Consider the following 14,977-nt stretch of genomic DNA (forward strand, 5'->3'; position numbering starts at 1 on the left):
CCGGCCGGCCGGCTAGCCAGCTCGCGCGCCGGACTGCCAATCTGATGACGTTGTCTTGTCGGAGGTGTGGGTTCTCAATCTGTCACCTCATGCGCCAGAGGAGGCCTTTTTCATTCTTCTGTCTTTGAACTCCTCCTTCCTTCTCCTTTTGTAACCCAGATGAGTTAAAAATAGGAATAAGCGGGGAAAACGTACGATATTTTGCAACATGTTTGCCAGTTATGTCCAGTAGAGGGACACATCATTCTGGGTGTGCCAAGACTAAATTGGGCCATTCACACCAAATCCGTTTTTGCTTTCGTATATGTGCAGTTTTTCAGTTATTTTCATGTGTAAAGTCGTATGCCGTCGTGTCAGGTTAAAGGAATAGTACAATTCACTCATCATTTTCTTACCCTCATGCCATCCCAGATGTGTATGACTTTCTTCTGCAGAACACAAAGATTTTTAGAAGAATATCTCAGCACTGTAGGTCCATACAATGCAAGTGAATGGTAACCAGAACAGCTCCAAAAACAGTAAAAGGCAGCATAAAAGTAATCCAAAAGACTCCAGTGGTGTAATCCATGTCTTCAGAAGCGATCCAATTGCTTTTGGGTGAGAACAGACCACTTTTCACTACTAATCTCGACATCAACAGTCTTCTCGGTGATTGTGGAGCACTTTGTGCATGCGTCAGCACTAGGAAATGTAATAGAGCTTGAAACCATGATCGTGCCTAGACTGCAATGGCAAAATATATGGTTCTCCAATGGTTCTATTTTGGTCCGTTCTCACCCAAAACCCATTTGATTGCTTCAGAAGACATGGATTAAACCGATGGAGTATTGTAATTAATTTTATACAGCCTTAAAAGTGTTTTCTAGAGCTTCAAAGTTTTAGTTTCCAATTATTTGCATTGCATGGACCAGCAGAGCTGAGATATTCTTCTATACATCTTTGTTTGGGTTCTTCAAGAAACTGTTAAAAACAGGTCTCGAGATGATTCCGTTTTGCTCTGTTCGTAGCATTGGGTCTACCTTTCTTTTTACAAGATGCATTTGATGTGAACATCTCTTTATCCCTTCTAGCCTGTAGCAAATTATTTGTTTGGCAATGGCTATCCAAAGCGTCTCACAGTACATTCAAATTGCATGTCAATTTTTTTAGGTTGATGTGTGTGTGTGTGTGTGTGTGTGTGTGTGTGTGTGTGTGTGTGTGTGTGTGTGTGCGTTTTAATGACCGATTCTAACTTGTTTTTTTGTTTCCCCATATTCAAATTTTTGTTACATTCTTTTAAAGCCCATGTTCCACCCGTCATATTGATTAATGTTCGCTGGCTGCAATCACGAAGTGCTGATGCGCTGCACTTTCAATATGTTGTAATCCCCGCCATATCCATGTCCAGACCGGTCCAGACAAACACACACACACGTTTGTCCTGAAGGACTGTTATGGTTGGCAATCAATAATGTTGACAGTGTGATGAAGCAAAGGTAACATCTTTTCTAATAACCCCGTGAAGCAATCGAGAAAAATCTAAAGAAAATGCGTGGAGACAAACCCTTAAACTACATCTTTAAAACAGGGCTTGCCAGTCATCCCATTGGCGCTTATATGCAAATTCAGGTTGGAATGCACAGCCTGCTCATTTGCTTGTAGCTGAGGTGGAAAAAAATGTATGACAACATTTTCGTGACCTACACATTAGATTGACACGTATTGATACAGTTGTTTACAATAAAGTTATATTTGTTAACATTAATAAATGCTTTAAGTATATGAACTAACAATGAACAATATACACTACCAGTCAAAAGTTTTGAAACACACTCATTCTTTATTATAATTTTTTTCTTCAAATTTTTGAATAATAGTAAAGTCATCAAAAATATGGAATAACATAAATGGAACTGTAGGAATTATTTTGTGACCAAACAAAATCTAAAATAAATTAAAACTGTGTTAGATTTTAGCATTTTCAAAGTGGTCACCCTTAGCCTAGATTTTGCAGAAATGTACTCTTGACATTTTCTAAACTAACTTCTTGAGGTATCACCCTGGGATGATTTTTAAACAGTGTTGAAGGAGTTCCCATCTATATTGAACACTTATTGGCTGTTTTTCTTTATTATATGGTCCAAGTCATCAATTTCAAAAACTTTTTTTTGTTGTAAATTTTAGTTTTATAATGAAATTAATATAGTGGCACAATTATGTTTTTTGTCTACAAAACTAATTTCAAACATTTAAGCATATGCCCTCAGATCAAAAGATTTTATGATCATGAGAAACATTTCAGTCAAGTGTTTCAAAACTTTTGACCAGTAGTGTACATACAGTATAGGCATATATATATATATATATATATATATATATATATATATATATATATATATATATATATATATATACACTGTATGTATGTATGTATGTATGTATATATATACACTTTATGTATGCATGTGTGTGTGTGTATATATATATATATATATATATATATATATATATATATTATAGCATTAATCTTGGTTAATATAATAAACTATACTTGAAGGAATATTTTTCTATATAATATATATTTACAATTTATGGTTCTATACAAATTATTCTCAATCGGCATTACCACAAAAATGAATCTTGACAAGAGGTTACAGTAAGGCACTTAAAATGGAAGTTAATGGGGCCAATGATGGTTTTAAGGCAGAAATTTGAAGCTTATAAAAGTACTTACATTAATTCTTCTGTTTAAAACTTATGTATTAGTTGAGCTTATTAAGTTGTTTAAGGCATCTTACTTATGGTTGTTTCAGGGTTACGTTGTCATGGCAATGAAGTTGTAAAATTGGATATAACTTTACACAAACGTTTGTAAGCGATTTTATCACATTCAAATTAAGTAAATATGTGTTTTGTTTACATCTTGTGGCTCTACTTTTGAAACAGTGAGTATTTTAATGTTTAGGATTATGTTTAGGATTGACCCCCATTCACTTCACTTTTCTTTTTTTTTTTTTTGGTGGGACATGTCAAATAAATTAAAATAAATAAATTAATAATATATATATATATATATATATATATATATATATATATATATATATACATATATTTTGTGTCAATCAACATTATGGTACAAATGCTGTGGATAGAGCTTAACTTGAATTGAACTGAATATTCCTTTAACATATACAACTTTTAATTTTAACCTGGTAGGAATTTATGTTGCTTTCCGTGTTGATGAACCAAAAGATTATTCGTGCATATCTTTGTTCCTTACGTTTGTTCAGGTCTTGTCAAGCAGGTTAGCTCCACATTTGTGGAAGCCTAATTAACACTTATTCTTTACAAAAAGGAATGTACTGAATTGAAAAATTCTAAAGAAGCATTTACAGTCACTTGGAAATTAACTGGATAATACCATGGTATACTTTGGAGTACCTTGGAGTTCCATGGTTTAACCATTGTTATTGTACTTGTTTGGAAGGACTGGTTTGGAACTTTGTGGTGTCAATTACATATGGAAATCTGATTCATTTTGTTCTACATTTCTACTGTATATCTTAGTCAGAATAAGCCAATATTTCCTCACCCCATGTTGTTGAGTATTATTCTGCTTTAGGTGCTTTGATAAGCCATGGGGCTATTGTCATGACTTGTTTTTACTGCTTGAGTGCCAAAGGATTTTCATCCTCTGTAAACAAAGTATTTTGCTTTAATATACTTTACAGCCTCTTTTGTCCTTCAGCTTTTATCAGCTTAGCCACACAGATTTATCTGAGCTAGAATGTATGTGTCTGGGGGTCACCCCCCTTCTTTGTCTGCTGTATAGGGGCACAAGAGGGGTTATAATATGAGTGTTGTGCATGTGAGGGTGCAGCTGACTGGATTATCTGACTCAGGGTCTTTCAGCTGTCACTCATTTAATGTTTTTTGCTGGTTTCTCATGGGAAAAGTGCAGTTACACCAAGTCACCCGTTTCTCATTAAACTACTGTTAAATTTAAATTCTTTGACAAATTGATTTAATTTCCATCTAAAAATGGTGAAATGGTAAAGTAATATTCAGAGTTAAATACAAGATCGACAGCATTTGTGGCATAATGTTGATTACCACAAAAAATCATTTCAACTAATCTCACCTTTTCTTAAAAAAAAAAAAAATCTCTTACTGTGAGGCACTTACAATGGAAGTGAATGTGTCCAGTCTGTAAACGTTATAATTTCAAAAGTAAAGCCACAAGATGTACATAATATTGGTGTTAACATGATTTTAATGTGATAAAATTGCTTACTATCTGTGGAAAGTTTCATCCAATTTTATAACATCATTGCCATAACAACATAAAACCACAAAACCTGTAATCGGTAATCAAGTAGTCAACTGCAAAAATTATGATTAAAACAACTTTACAGCTCAAAAAATACACAAGTTTAAATGGAAGAATTCATGCAAGTGCTTTTATAAAATATTAGGTTCACATTTGCGCCTATAACCCCTCCAAAAAAAATTATTTTAAGAAAAAGGTTTGAGTGAAAAAGAGGGATGATTTGGAATTATTTTTTTGTGGTAATCAATGTGCCACAAATGCCTCTGATTGAGCTTAAAAAAAATAAAATAATTACAAACATTCAACACAGAAAACCTGCATTTACTAATTATTGTGCATTTATTTTTTGGTGCCAAAAGGTAACACATGCTGTAAAAATTCAGAACACAAATAATCTTTGTGTTCTGAATATAAATATTTCAAATCCTTTTTACAGGATAAAAAGCTACTTTAAGTTGACAAAAGCAAATCAATACAAAATCCTACCAAAAGTCCTTCAAATTCATCAACCGTAATAAAGTACAAAGACGTGTCACCAAAAACTGACATCACGTTTTTTTTTTTCAAATTTCAGTGTGCATGCAAATGTGTTTAAAACAGAAAAAGTTCATTTTCTCACAGCTCATAGTCTTTTGTGCACTTGAAGACTGTGAAACAGGAAATCTTTGTAAATCTAGAGTAATGTGAAATGACATAATGACTCAAGGTTGACAACACATGGAATGAACGACACTTGCATGTCCTGACTATAGAAAAACACCAACCTGGTCCTAACCAGTTCAGCAATCAAATATATGTACATACTATTGCACAAACCATTATTTTCCCTCATCATTGCTTTGCAGGTAAAATTAATCTTAAACAAGAAACATTATCAACTCATAATACTGACAAAGCTCTCAGCCTAAAAGGCTTAAAGCAAGGTAGTTAAGGCCATACAAAATGCCAGCAATCCCTTAAGGGAAGAAAGAGGAATGTTGTCTTCCAATGAAATATATACCATATTTCACCACAGGTTCAAAGTTAGGATATAGGAGAAAATGTTTTCTTTAGAGTTCAGTGTCATTGACCTGAGTTTCATTACAATTTGAGGTTGAAAAAAGTAACAAATAATTAATATTATTTGCTGAAATAAGCACATTTTCATAAAACCAACCATTCCCAGAGATACTAAACACAAGTAGAAATTATTTTGGGCAGTGACAGCTTTTTTCATAGAAAATTGATTGATTGATTGTGTGGTAAAAGCAGTTCAGCTGCTACATGGCACTTCACTAGAAGTGTGTTGAACATGTTGCTGCATGTGAACTTGACTTTCAGGGTCTATTTACCTTTGCCTGCGTTAGCCTAAGTCCTAATTTTACAGTGCTCAGAGTATGTTCTCTGCAAGCTTTCACTCCAGCTAGGTATGACACCAAATAACTCCCTATGGGGTTAGCAATAAATCTGGTTTCCTTGGAAGCCCAAATTGTGAGCATAATGGTGAGATAATATTACTGCATTCATCTGACATAACATTTTCTAAAAGTATGAGGAGGCCATAAAGTCTCATCAGCACAGGGTTTTGAGAGCCCCTGAGGTGCAGTGCTGAGTTTGCATATGGTAAAAGCAGGCTCTAGCCTGAAGGGGGGCAATTTGAATCTGAAAGGTGGCACCTTCTTTAAAATCTGTCCGATGCCCATGGAAGGGAACTTGCTCCGATGCTGAGGGCTGTCGGGCTCCTCGCAACCCCCACTGCTGGGTGGACTACCGTTGGATTCTGAGGAGCTTGGCCAGTCTGTAGTGGAAGGACTTCTCTTGGGCTGGGGTTTGACAATAAGAACAGGCGGACTGGGGATCGTGGCCTTCTTCAAGTATGATCTATCGGGCTGGAAAGCCGACACATTCCGTTGGAAAGAGAGTGCACTGTTGTTCAGCTTGTACCATGGAGGAGGAGGAGCTTCTTTGGTTTGTTCCTTGCTTGCAGAAGCCCAAGAATGGGCACCAAGGGATGAAGGTGTACGAGCAGGGATGCTGATAATTATTGGGAAACCTTTGGAATAAGATAACAATATGAACTTGATAGGTACATTTTGTCAAGACGACCTTTGATGTTGACTTGATAAAGACTAGTTTGAAAATTTAAAATAGTTTTAAAAGTTTGAAGTTTAATTGATATACAGACATTACAGTAAGACACCTAAATAACAGCAAGATCAGCTGTGTAAAGGGGTAATCAGATAGAAAAGACAAAGCACACTATTCCAGAACAGTCTGAATCTCAGTCTGCGGAGTTTGGTGGATGCAAGCATGTGGATGCTTAAAAGCTCTAGGGAGGAATTAATTTTAGACATGTTGGTCTTGTTTAGGGACTACACAAAGTTGGTTAAGTTCATAAAGCCAAATTAATACAATAGGCCCTATTCACCCTCAGTTCTCAGGAACATCCATTTAAAGAGAGTCACTCCTTGTCTAACTATAGACAGAAGCTTTTGTTATTTGTTTAATATATGTGCCAGTATTTTAAAAGGATTAATCATTTGTACCACCCATTACACAGGCAAAAAGAAGTGGGCATGCAGGAGATGATTTTGGCCTTCTAAAGAAAACTGTTCCACAGGTTATTGTGAGTTTAAGGAACTATCATGTATCTGCGGATCTAAATATTTGTAGTGTGGTATGCCTTGGTAAACGGAAAGCAAGATAAAAAAAATGTTTTAATTGATTCTGAACTTGTGTAATCTTACGTGAGAACAACTAGAACAGCCCTGGAGAGTTTTCATTCATCACTTTTTGAATCATTGTCAACACACCTGGCATGACAATTATGTAATGATCCCTCAGGTGACAGCAATTTTCTTAAAGCCATCTTAAACACGGAGCAATACTAATAAAAATACTGCTGAATTTCTTCTTCTTGTAATCGTGGCTGAGATCACATCTTGACCCAGCCGGTTTGGCTAAATATATGCCGTGTTGTTTTGTGTTGCTCACCTGTTTTGTGTTTCTTCTCTTTGGTAGGACCTTTGCTTTGTTCACTCTTTTTCTCCTTCTCCATGTTGTACTGTTTCTCCTGTGAGAGTTTGACAGTGAGTTAATCTGTTACAGTAAACACATCTAAAGTCCAAAGAACATAACTGAAGCACTTCTACTGTATGTAGGATGCCCATTGTTTCCACACATTTTGACTAAAGAATTCTCATGACATTTCCAGTCGTTAAAGAATACTGGATAAGATTATATAGAAATGATTTAACATTATGGCAGGTGCCAATTAGTACATATACAGATAGCGTCCCTGAACCCTAAAACGTACCCTATACTCCTTTGAGAGTCTCTTCATCTTGTTGTTGAGGAGGAAGTAAACAGTCAGTGTGTGACTAGCTTTATTTGTGAGCACTGCACTAAGCACAGCAGTGTTCGAGTAGCCCATTCGCTCAGTCATGTGTAGCAGGGCCGTATGGTTGATCTCCTCAACGGGGATTCTGAGAGTTAAAAAAGATGTTTTAGGCCCATTATTAGCCAAAAGAAGAGACTAAATTAAAGCTTGGCTTTGGTCTACATGAATATTAGACTGACCTATTCAAGTAAGGGACTCTAGTGTGAGGGTTGCGCAACTGCAGCCATGAATCTTCCATCACTTGGTGGATGTTGGGTCTCTTATCAGGGTCTGGCTCTAGAAGTCTCTTCAGCAGACTGACGGCAGCTGTAAACAAATGACATTCACCCAAAAATGACAATTCTGTAATTATTTACTCATTCTCATACTGTTCCAAACCATTATGACTCTCTTTCTTCTGTGGAACACATAAGATATTAGGCAGAATTTTAGCTTCAGTAATCATTTACTTTTATTGCATGGAAAATAAAATTCAATGAAAGTGAATGAGGATAAAATTCTGTGTAACATTTTTTGTGTTCCATGGAAGGAAGTAAGCCCTACAGGTTTGGCACATGAGGGTGTTCTAATTTTATCTGCAATAAAGATTAGTCTGCAACAAGACTGCCCTTATTTTCTTTTGGTGCTACACTATTTAATAGGAGAAAAACACCATGACATGATAATATGAGTAGAGTTGACCATCCACTGGCCACTCTCCTACCTCTTACATAAGTCAAGGGATGAGCGAATAGCTCATTATATACTTGCGTTATATAATGGGGCTAATCTCATTTCAACGCTGTATCATTTTGTGATGACATATCCTGACTATGATTTAGATGGGGATGTAAATCACACATTATTGAGCTTGGTCATGTACGTGTCATGGAAAAAGGCTTTGAGATTAGGATTAATCAGAATGTTGACTAAATTACTTCCTCCACATTTATCTGGAATTCTGCTTGCATATTTATGCTCAATTAAATAAAATAGTATGATGACTGCTAGAGTAAACACTGTAGAAAAGACTTGCTTCGTTGGAAGGCTTACAAAAATGGTGATGAAATATGAACAAATGTATGAGTTTATGCAGGCCTGCTTATTGTTTGGTGTAATTAAAAATACATGAATAAAGAATTTAAATCAGTGAATGTTGTGTATGTTGAACAAAAACAAAAACATGTGTTTCGCAATCAGTGGGCATTTTCAAACCGGTATGTTTTTTTATAACTATCCAATGAAAGTAGGGAATCTCTATGTAATAGGCAAATCATGTAAAGCTTTTGAAAAACAAACATCCCATTTTTGTTCTGCAGAGACAACAGTCTTATCACAAAGATCTTTTACAAATTTCAGAGTGTGATACAGTTCTGTTAATACCTGATGAGATAGATGGAGGTAGAGGGTTCATATCTTTGTCCACCATTCTCTGATGCAGGGCTTTCAGACTAAATGGCTCAACGGTGAACGGTAGGGTACCAGTGAGCATGGCGTACATGTTGACACCTCTACAACAAAAAACATAAAGCTCATGAATGAAAAACTCATGATTTTGAAACAATTTCATTATAACAAAACAAAGGCTTAGAAGAGACTACAAGTTATGCAAAATTACATTGACCAGACATCCACTTTAGGCCCGTACGTCTTCCTTGAAAGAAGCTCAGGAGCAGCGTATGCCGGGCTGCCACACTGTGTGCTGAAGGAATCAGAGTATCCTAAAATTTCATTGCAGTTACTGAGCCCAAAATCTGGAGAGGGTAACGGAGAGAGGTTAAGGTAAGATAATGGTTGATGTGTGCACTAGTTAATAGAGGGATTGACTTTAAATACTTTCCCACCGGGAGGTGCAAAATGGTTTATAGCTGTCCAACACTAACCCGTCTGTCACACACAGCTGCTAAATAAAAGCAATACCTTTGACGGCCACCTCACAAAGAGGTGTCAGGTCGCTTGGTTTAAATGAGATACTGATTGCTTTATCAATGCTCACCACATGCTCGAAGAGAACATTTAAATGTAACTTCACTGAGGCTATTAGGACTCAGTGTGACTTCATGTTGTTCTTTGAATAGGCCTGTCAGGAGCATTTCAGTTTTAAAGCCTTGCATACTGTAGACTGATTACAATGCTTACCAATCAGCTTTATGTTGTCCAGTTCGTCCAAGAGAAGATTTTCAATCTTCAAGTCTCTATGTAAAATAGAAAGAGAAATATATGAATAATCTAAATAGTCACAATAGTCCTTGCATCTCAATTCATATACACAGATTATTGCTTTTATACCATGGGCCACATGGGAATGTTTTACAAATCATTGTGCTATGCAATAGGTAATCTAATCTTATATAAATCATCTACATATGGCATCTTAGTTTTTATGGCATACAAAATTTATTCAATATTGTTTGTTCCTTTGGGAGCTCGCATTTACATGAAAATCTCAGGGAACTAAGATAAAGCTCTCTATTTATGACATCACATCCAGTGGGGTTTCCAATGTGTCTATACAACTTTGTTTCCCCACCTGTGAACAACTCCTGCCCTGTGTAGGTGATCCACTGCCATGACTAGCTGGCGTACGTATTTCTGTGCTTCACTCTCATCCAGTTTTTTCATTTCGTAAATGTGGTTCATTAGGTTTCCACCAGTGCAGAGCTCCATGACGAGGTAGTAGCTGTTTTTCGTCTCAACGATGTCCAGCAGTTGGGTAATGTTTGGGTGACGGATCATTTGCTGGATCTGTCCTTCACGACGCAAGTTCTTTATGATGTACGAGTCCTTTTTGGCCTTCCTCTTATCAATCACTTTCACTGCCACCTATAAATGGACAAGGAGAGTTAGATTTAGGGGATTGAGTGCATTGGAACAAAGTCAAGCTTTCAGACGTGACAGGAGTGGTTAGTGGTGTCCTTGTAAAGGAGAATGAATTAAATTTGAAGTTGTATGTCTGAAATTTAGTCAGTGTGGAAAACTAATTATTCTAACGGCCCTGTAGTGAGTGGGGCCACATTAAGCAAGACGGGACTCGCACATTTGCTTTCCTCACTACGTCCCACGTCTCCAAGATAGGATGGCCATGAGATCCAATGAAGGAGTTTGCGGGGGAGGGGCATGGACAAATGACTGAGGTTCGACCATCTCTGGTTAAAGAAATACCCTCCAAATGGTTTGTTAATGCCACACATTTGTTACCAAGATGCTGTAAACCAGTAATGCTGTATAAACACTCTGTCAATCACAGCTATGTCCCTTCCAAACAACACATGTTCATTGACACAAGGTAATACAACTTTTATATTCCATATATTTATATGGTAATAAGCTAATTTGTGGTAATTAATTAATCATTTTATTGTTCTATTTAAATTAAGGTGGTGGTTGGTACATTTATTAAACAATATTTATTTGTTTTAATGTAAAGTCTTTGTGTATGCTAAAACAAAAGCCTGGTGCTATTTGTTCCACCCTTGATCACGGTGCCCGCACAGCATGACCTGAGGTGGGTTCAAGGGGTGAGCTGCCATGCCACCACAAATCATCAGGTACAAAAGACACCGTCGAGCAAATCGGTCAAACGTGGCCAATTCAGCAGATAATTAGATCAATTACTCCAACAAAAGGCACACGTTGAAGGAGGTACCGCAAAAGGGGGCTGAATCGACTCCAGTGGTGAATACCAAAAAAATCCCCTGAAATGCTAATCCAACAATACTGGTTCTTAACAGTTGTGTTTCGGCAGCATTGTTGATGAGGGCGATGTTTAAGAGCTTCAGACTAATGTGTTGTTTTTCCTCTCACAGGCAGAGAAAGGGTGAAAGTGTGTTAGATATGCCACAACATACATGGGGAAGCATGTGCTTTCACCCACTGACCATGAGTCCCGCCCCACCCTGTCTGTTTTTTCTAGGTGATGTCAAAGAGCCAGCGTGTAGCAGGAGATGAGAGGAGCATGAGGCAGCCTTGCTTTTCTTTGTGATTGCTAGCGTTTGCATCATCGCTCGGGAAAGACCTCTTCTCCTTCCCACAGCAACAGTGAAAAGGGGCAAAGGGGCCAAAAAAATCCCTAATATGCTAAGAAGGAATTTCAGGTCACCCTTTCAAAATCCAAGCAACTTGTTTTTTAAATATGCAAATAGATTGTGCCCGGACTTTAGACAAAAGGAAGAGAGTAGGTGGACAGTAATAAAGAAAATCATGCCCCAATAGCTGACAAGAGAAGAGTAACTTACAAAAAACACACAACTTTTTACTGTATTATATTATCTTATTTTTTTATTTATTTTAAACTCATGCAAAAAAAAAAAAAAACTTTTAATTAAGTAAAGCACATATCAAGTATAGATGATCTGCTGTCATCTAACAATAAAAAACAATTTAATGAAGAAATATTTAATTGTGAAAAGCTGCAAGTGCTTTCTCTGGGGTAATCGGAGATTAATACAGATACCTGAATGTGAACAGGCTCAAGGATTGACTCGGTTTCCTAATTAATGTGTGATTTACAGGAGAGTATGAGACCAGTGAGAAATGCGTCAAATTATGTGATCAGAGGATGATGTTTTTCTTAGCAGCCACCAAAACAAACTAACGTATGTGTATTACTCTCTGTATGTGTGTGTGTTTGTATATATATTCACTGACCCTGTTATTATGTTTTAATATATCTCTATACAGATGTATTAATATTAATAACAGGGTTGTGAATATATATATATATATCTGTATATACAGTATATATATAATAATACTTTTTAATAATATTAATATTTTAAAAGTCCTTTAACGTGAATATTTGAACATTTCTCTGTTCTTTTTAACTTCAAATTAACATTGATAATAAATATTTCGCTAATTTGGACTAAGTTGCAGCCTGTTGATGGAAAGGGTAGATCCATGCATACTTTCAATGCATAACAAATACAAAAGAGTACTGTATGGTCTCTGGTTGAATTTAGTCAAATCAATTCAGATTTCAATTTTGTATAGAAGTAAGCTACCAGATATGAACATGGACCCCGCCATTGTCATATTTAGACAGTGATATATGCAACAAACTGAATTTCCATTGGTCTTTTCAACTTCAAATCAACATTGTTACTGTACAGACTGTTATTGTATAGGTAAAGGTTAGTAAATAACAATTACAATTGAGTATTTAAGTTTGAGGCCTCTGCTGCATTTGGCCAAAATAATTTAGACTTTATTTATACCAATTGTTTACTTAGGCCTAATAATAATTCAGTTTCAAATATGACAATAGACCTCACAATGTTCCACCTCAACTCATTGATGTATAAAACAAGTTGTTGTTCACCAGCCGGAAATGTCACCAAACAGCCATTTCTTAATTCTTACATTATTTAGTTGTCGGGTAACATTATGTTTTAACAGTAGTCTCTTTTCACCTTCTCCCCCGTGGTCTCGTGAAGCCCCTCGTGCACTTTGGCGAACGATCCCTCTCCCAACTTCTTTCCGATCAGGTAATTTCCAACTCTCTTCGTGTGATAAAAGTTTTGCAGGATGTCTTCAGTAGGATCGCTGAATAGAAATGATGGAGGGGTGTTTTCCGTGTCTACATAAGTCGGGGATTTCGGCCCAAAACTTCTGTCGTTGCCCAGCCAAATTTCTTTTCCAGCGTCGGGCATCCTTGCGCCTGTTGAATTAAACCTGTTGTCTAACCAGTATGAATCTTTAGTTACGACGTACCTCTCCATCGTATTAAGAGCTCTGTGAGAATGGAACATCTGAATCCCTTCTGTTGCTTAATTCAAAAGACTTAACGGAACTTGACGCACAACCTGTTCGCCTCAGCTGGCTGTGAATGCGCAAACGACGAATTCAACATTGAGTTTAATAGTTTTACGTAACTATTGTATTAATCGCATGACGCTTAATAGAGCCAATCTATTTTAATCTAGAAGTAAATAGTCAAAGGGTCTTATCATTAAGAGTCCTGTTTGATAAAGTCGGACCTCACAAGCGTTCAATTTCTCTCAGTACATGTACATGTAAATGACTCCGTCTGTCGAGTCTCGCTCATGTTGTTTGAAGTTTGTTTCCCTGTACGGGGTGGGGGCGTTTCTTAATCTAATCCAATCAACGGCTGTGTCGGGAGCAGAGGCTCCGCCCTAGCTCGAGTTGTAGGATTAGCCACGCCCCTCGCCCATGCTCGCATTCTAGACAACAAAGAGCATGTTGCTGAGATTCGTCGTGATTCTTGATATCTGTCAGCTTTCCCCGGTGATGGTTTGCGTAGATCGCTTTTGGCTGACCTATTGGACGCCACAAAATAATCTATTGATTATTCATGCAGATGAGATCACATTGAAAGAAACAACTTCATTGTAATGCACACGATTGTTTTATGTAGTGACGTCATTGATTTGTTGAAGAGCACATAAAAAAAAAAAAAAAGAAAAAGCGACGGGCTGATTAATTGCATTAGATAAAAATGAGAACAAAATATCGCTAGTTTAGTATTTTTGGTAACGCTAATGTAATTTAATTGAATGTCAATAATAATATAATTCATGAAACAAACATGTTATATTTCCTGCAAAATAATCATTATCAGCGTTTTTTTCATTATTTGTTTTACATTTTTATAAAATAAATAAAACCCATGCATTGCACTCAAACTATACGGAATTGTGTAAATGAATGCCTATAGCCTATGCTACCATTCGTTCATCAAAGATCTCATTCATGGCTAGTCTGACATGATTAATGCACCTTCAAAACAATGGAAGGTTGGAATTTTTTTTGGTAAAACACAATATCTATTGCGTCACCACACTCCGAACAAGCCGGCAATTTGTTTACATTTCAATGCGGTCGGGAGACTGTGTAATGAAATTAGGGTGCATAGGTCTATGGTGCCTTCTAGCGGTAATGTAGCGCAATTGTACTACACCGCCTTTACAGAACGCATTCATACATAGCCTACCTTCCACTGGCCGTCTAGGAATGTGACTTGCGCAATGGCAAGAAGTTGAGAGAGCAGAATTCTCTGCTCATTTTGTCCAACCGGTTTTGCATGCATGAGATATAAAACGTTTTAATGAAAATGCCAGAAAGGCCTATGCCACTTATCCTAACTATCTTATTGACTGGCATGCCTGTTTGCATCGACACCACCCCCCGTCTGACATGTCTGCTTTATTGGTACATTCTGTCGTATTCATTCATTTTAGTTCCATCGTCCCCTAATCGGAATTATTTTCACGAATGTGTGAGCACATTAAAAAGGCAGCCTTAAACGATACGATATGCATTGACACACTGTTGGACAAAATGTTATACAT

The 14,977-nt window shown here is 36.8% G+C and overlaps 1 protein-coding gene across 1 annotated transcript; it reads right to left on the reverse strand.

Moving 5' to 3' along the window:
• Positions 1 to 4,255: 4,255 nt before the first annotated feature.
• hunk (hormonally up-regulated Neu-associated kinase) lies at positions 4,256 to 13,718 on the reverse strand. The gene is made up of 9 exons (XM_052116222.1): positions 13,079 to 13,718; positions 10,198 to 10,490; positions 9,807 to 9,862; positions 9,286 to 9,421; positions 9,051 to 9,178; positions 7,868 to 7,994; positions 7,605 to 7,773; positions 7,283 to 7,361; positions 4,256 to 6,341 (listed from the first exon to the last, which is right to left on the reverse strand). Exons 1-9 carry the CDS (start codon positions 13,415 to 13,417, stop codon positions 5,812 to 5,814), a joined length of 1,857 nt encoding a protein of 618 aa, XP_051972182.1. The 5' UTR covers positions 13,418 to 13,718; the 3' UTR covers positions 4,256 to 5,811.
• Positions 13,719 to 14,977: the final 1,259 nt, after the last annotated feature.

The sequence above is a fragment of the Xyrauchen texanus genome, chromosome 43 (assembly GCF_025860055.1).
Source record: "Xyrauchen texanus isolate HMW12.3.18 chromosome 43, RBS_HiC_50CHRs, whole genome shotgun sequence".
NCBI classification, from domain to species: domain Eukaryota; kingdom Metazoa; phylum Chordata; class Actinopteri; order Cypriniformes; family Catostomidae; genus Xyrauchen; species Xyrauchen texanus.

Coding starts and splice junctions, on each gene's coding strand:
- hunk (XM_052116222.1), bottom strand. CDS start 13,417: ATGTTCCATTCTCACAGAGCTCTTAATACGATGGAGAGGTACGTCGTA. Junction 7,995..9,050: donor ACCTCCATCTATCTCATCAG/GTATTAACAGAA, acceptor ATTTGTTTACAG/CTGCCGTCAGTCTGCTGAAG. Junction 7,774..7,867: donor AGAGTCCCTTACTTGAATAG/GTCAGTCTAATA, acceptor TTTAACTCTCAG/AATCCCCGTTGAGGAGATCA.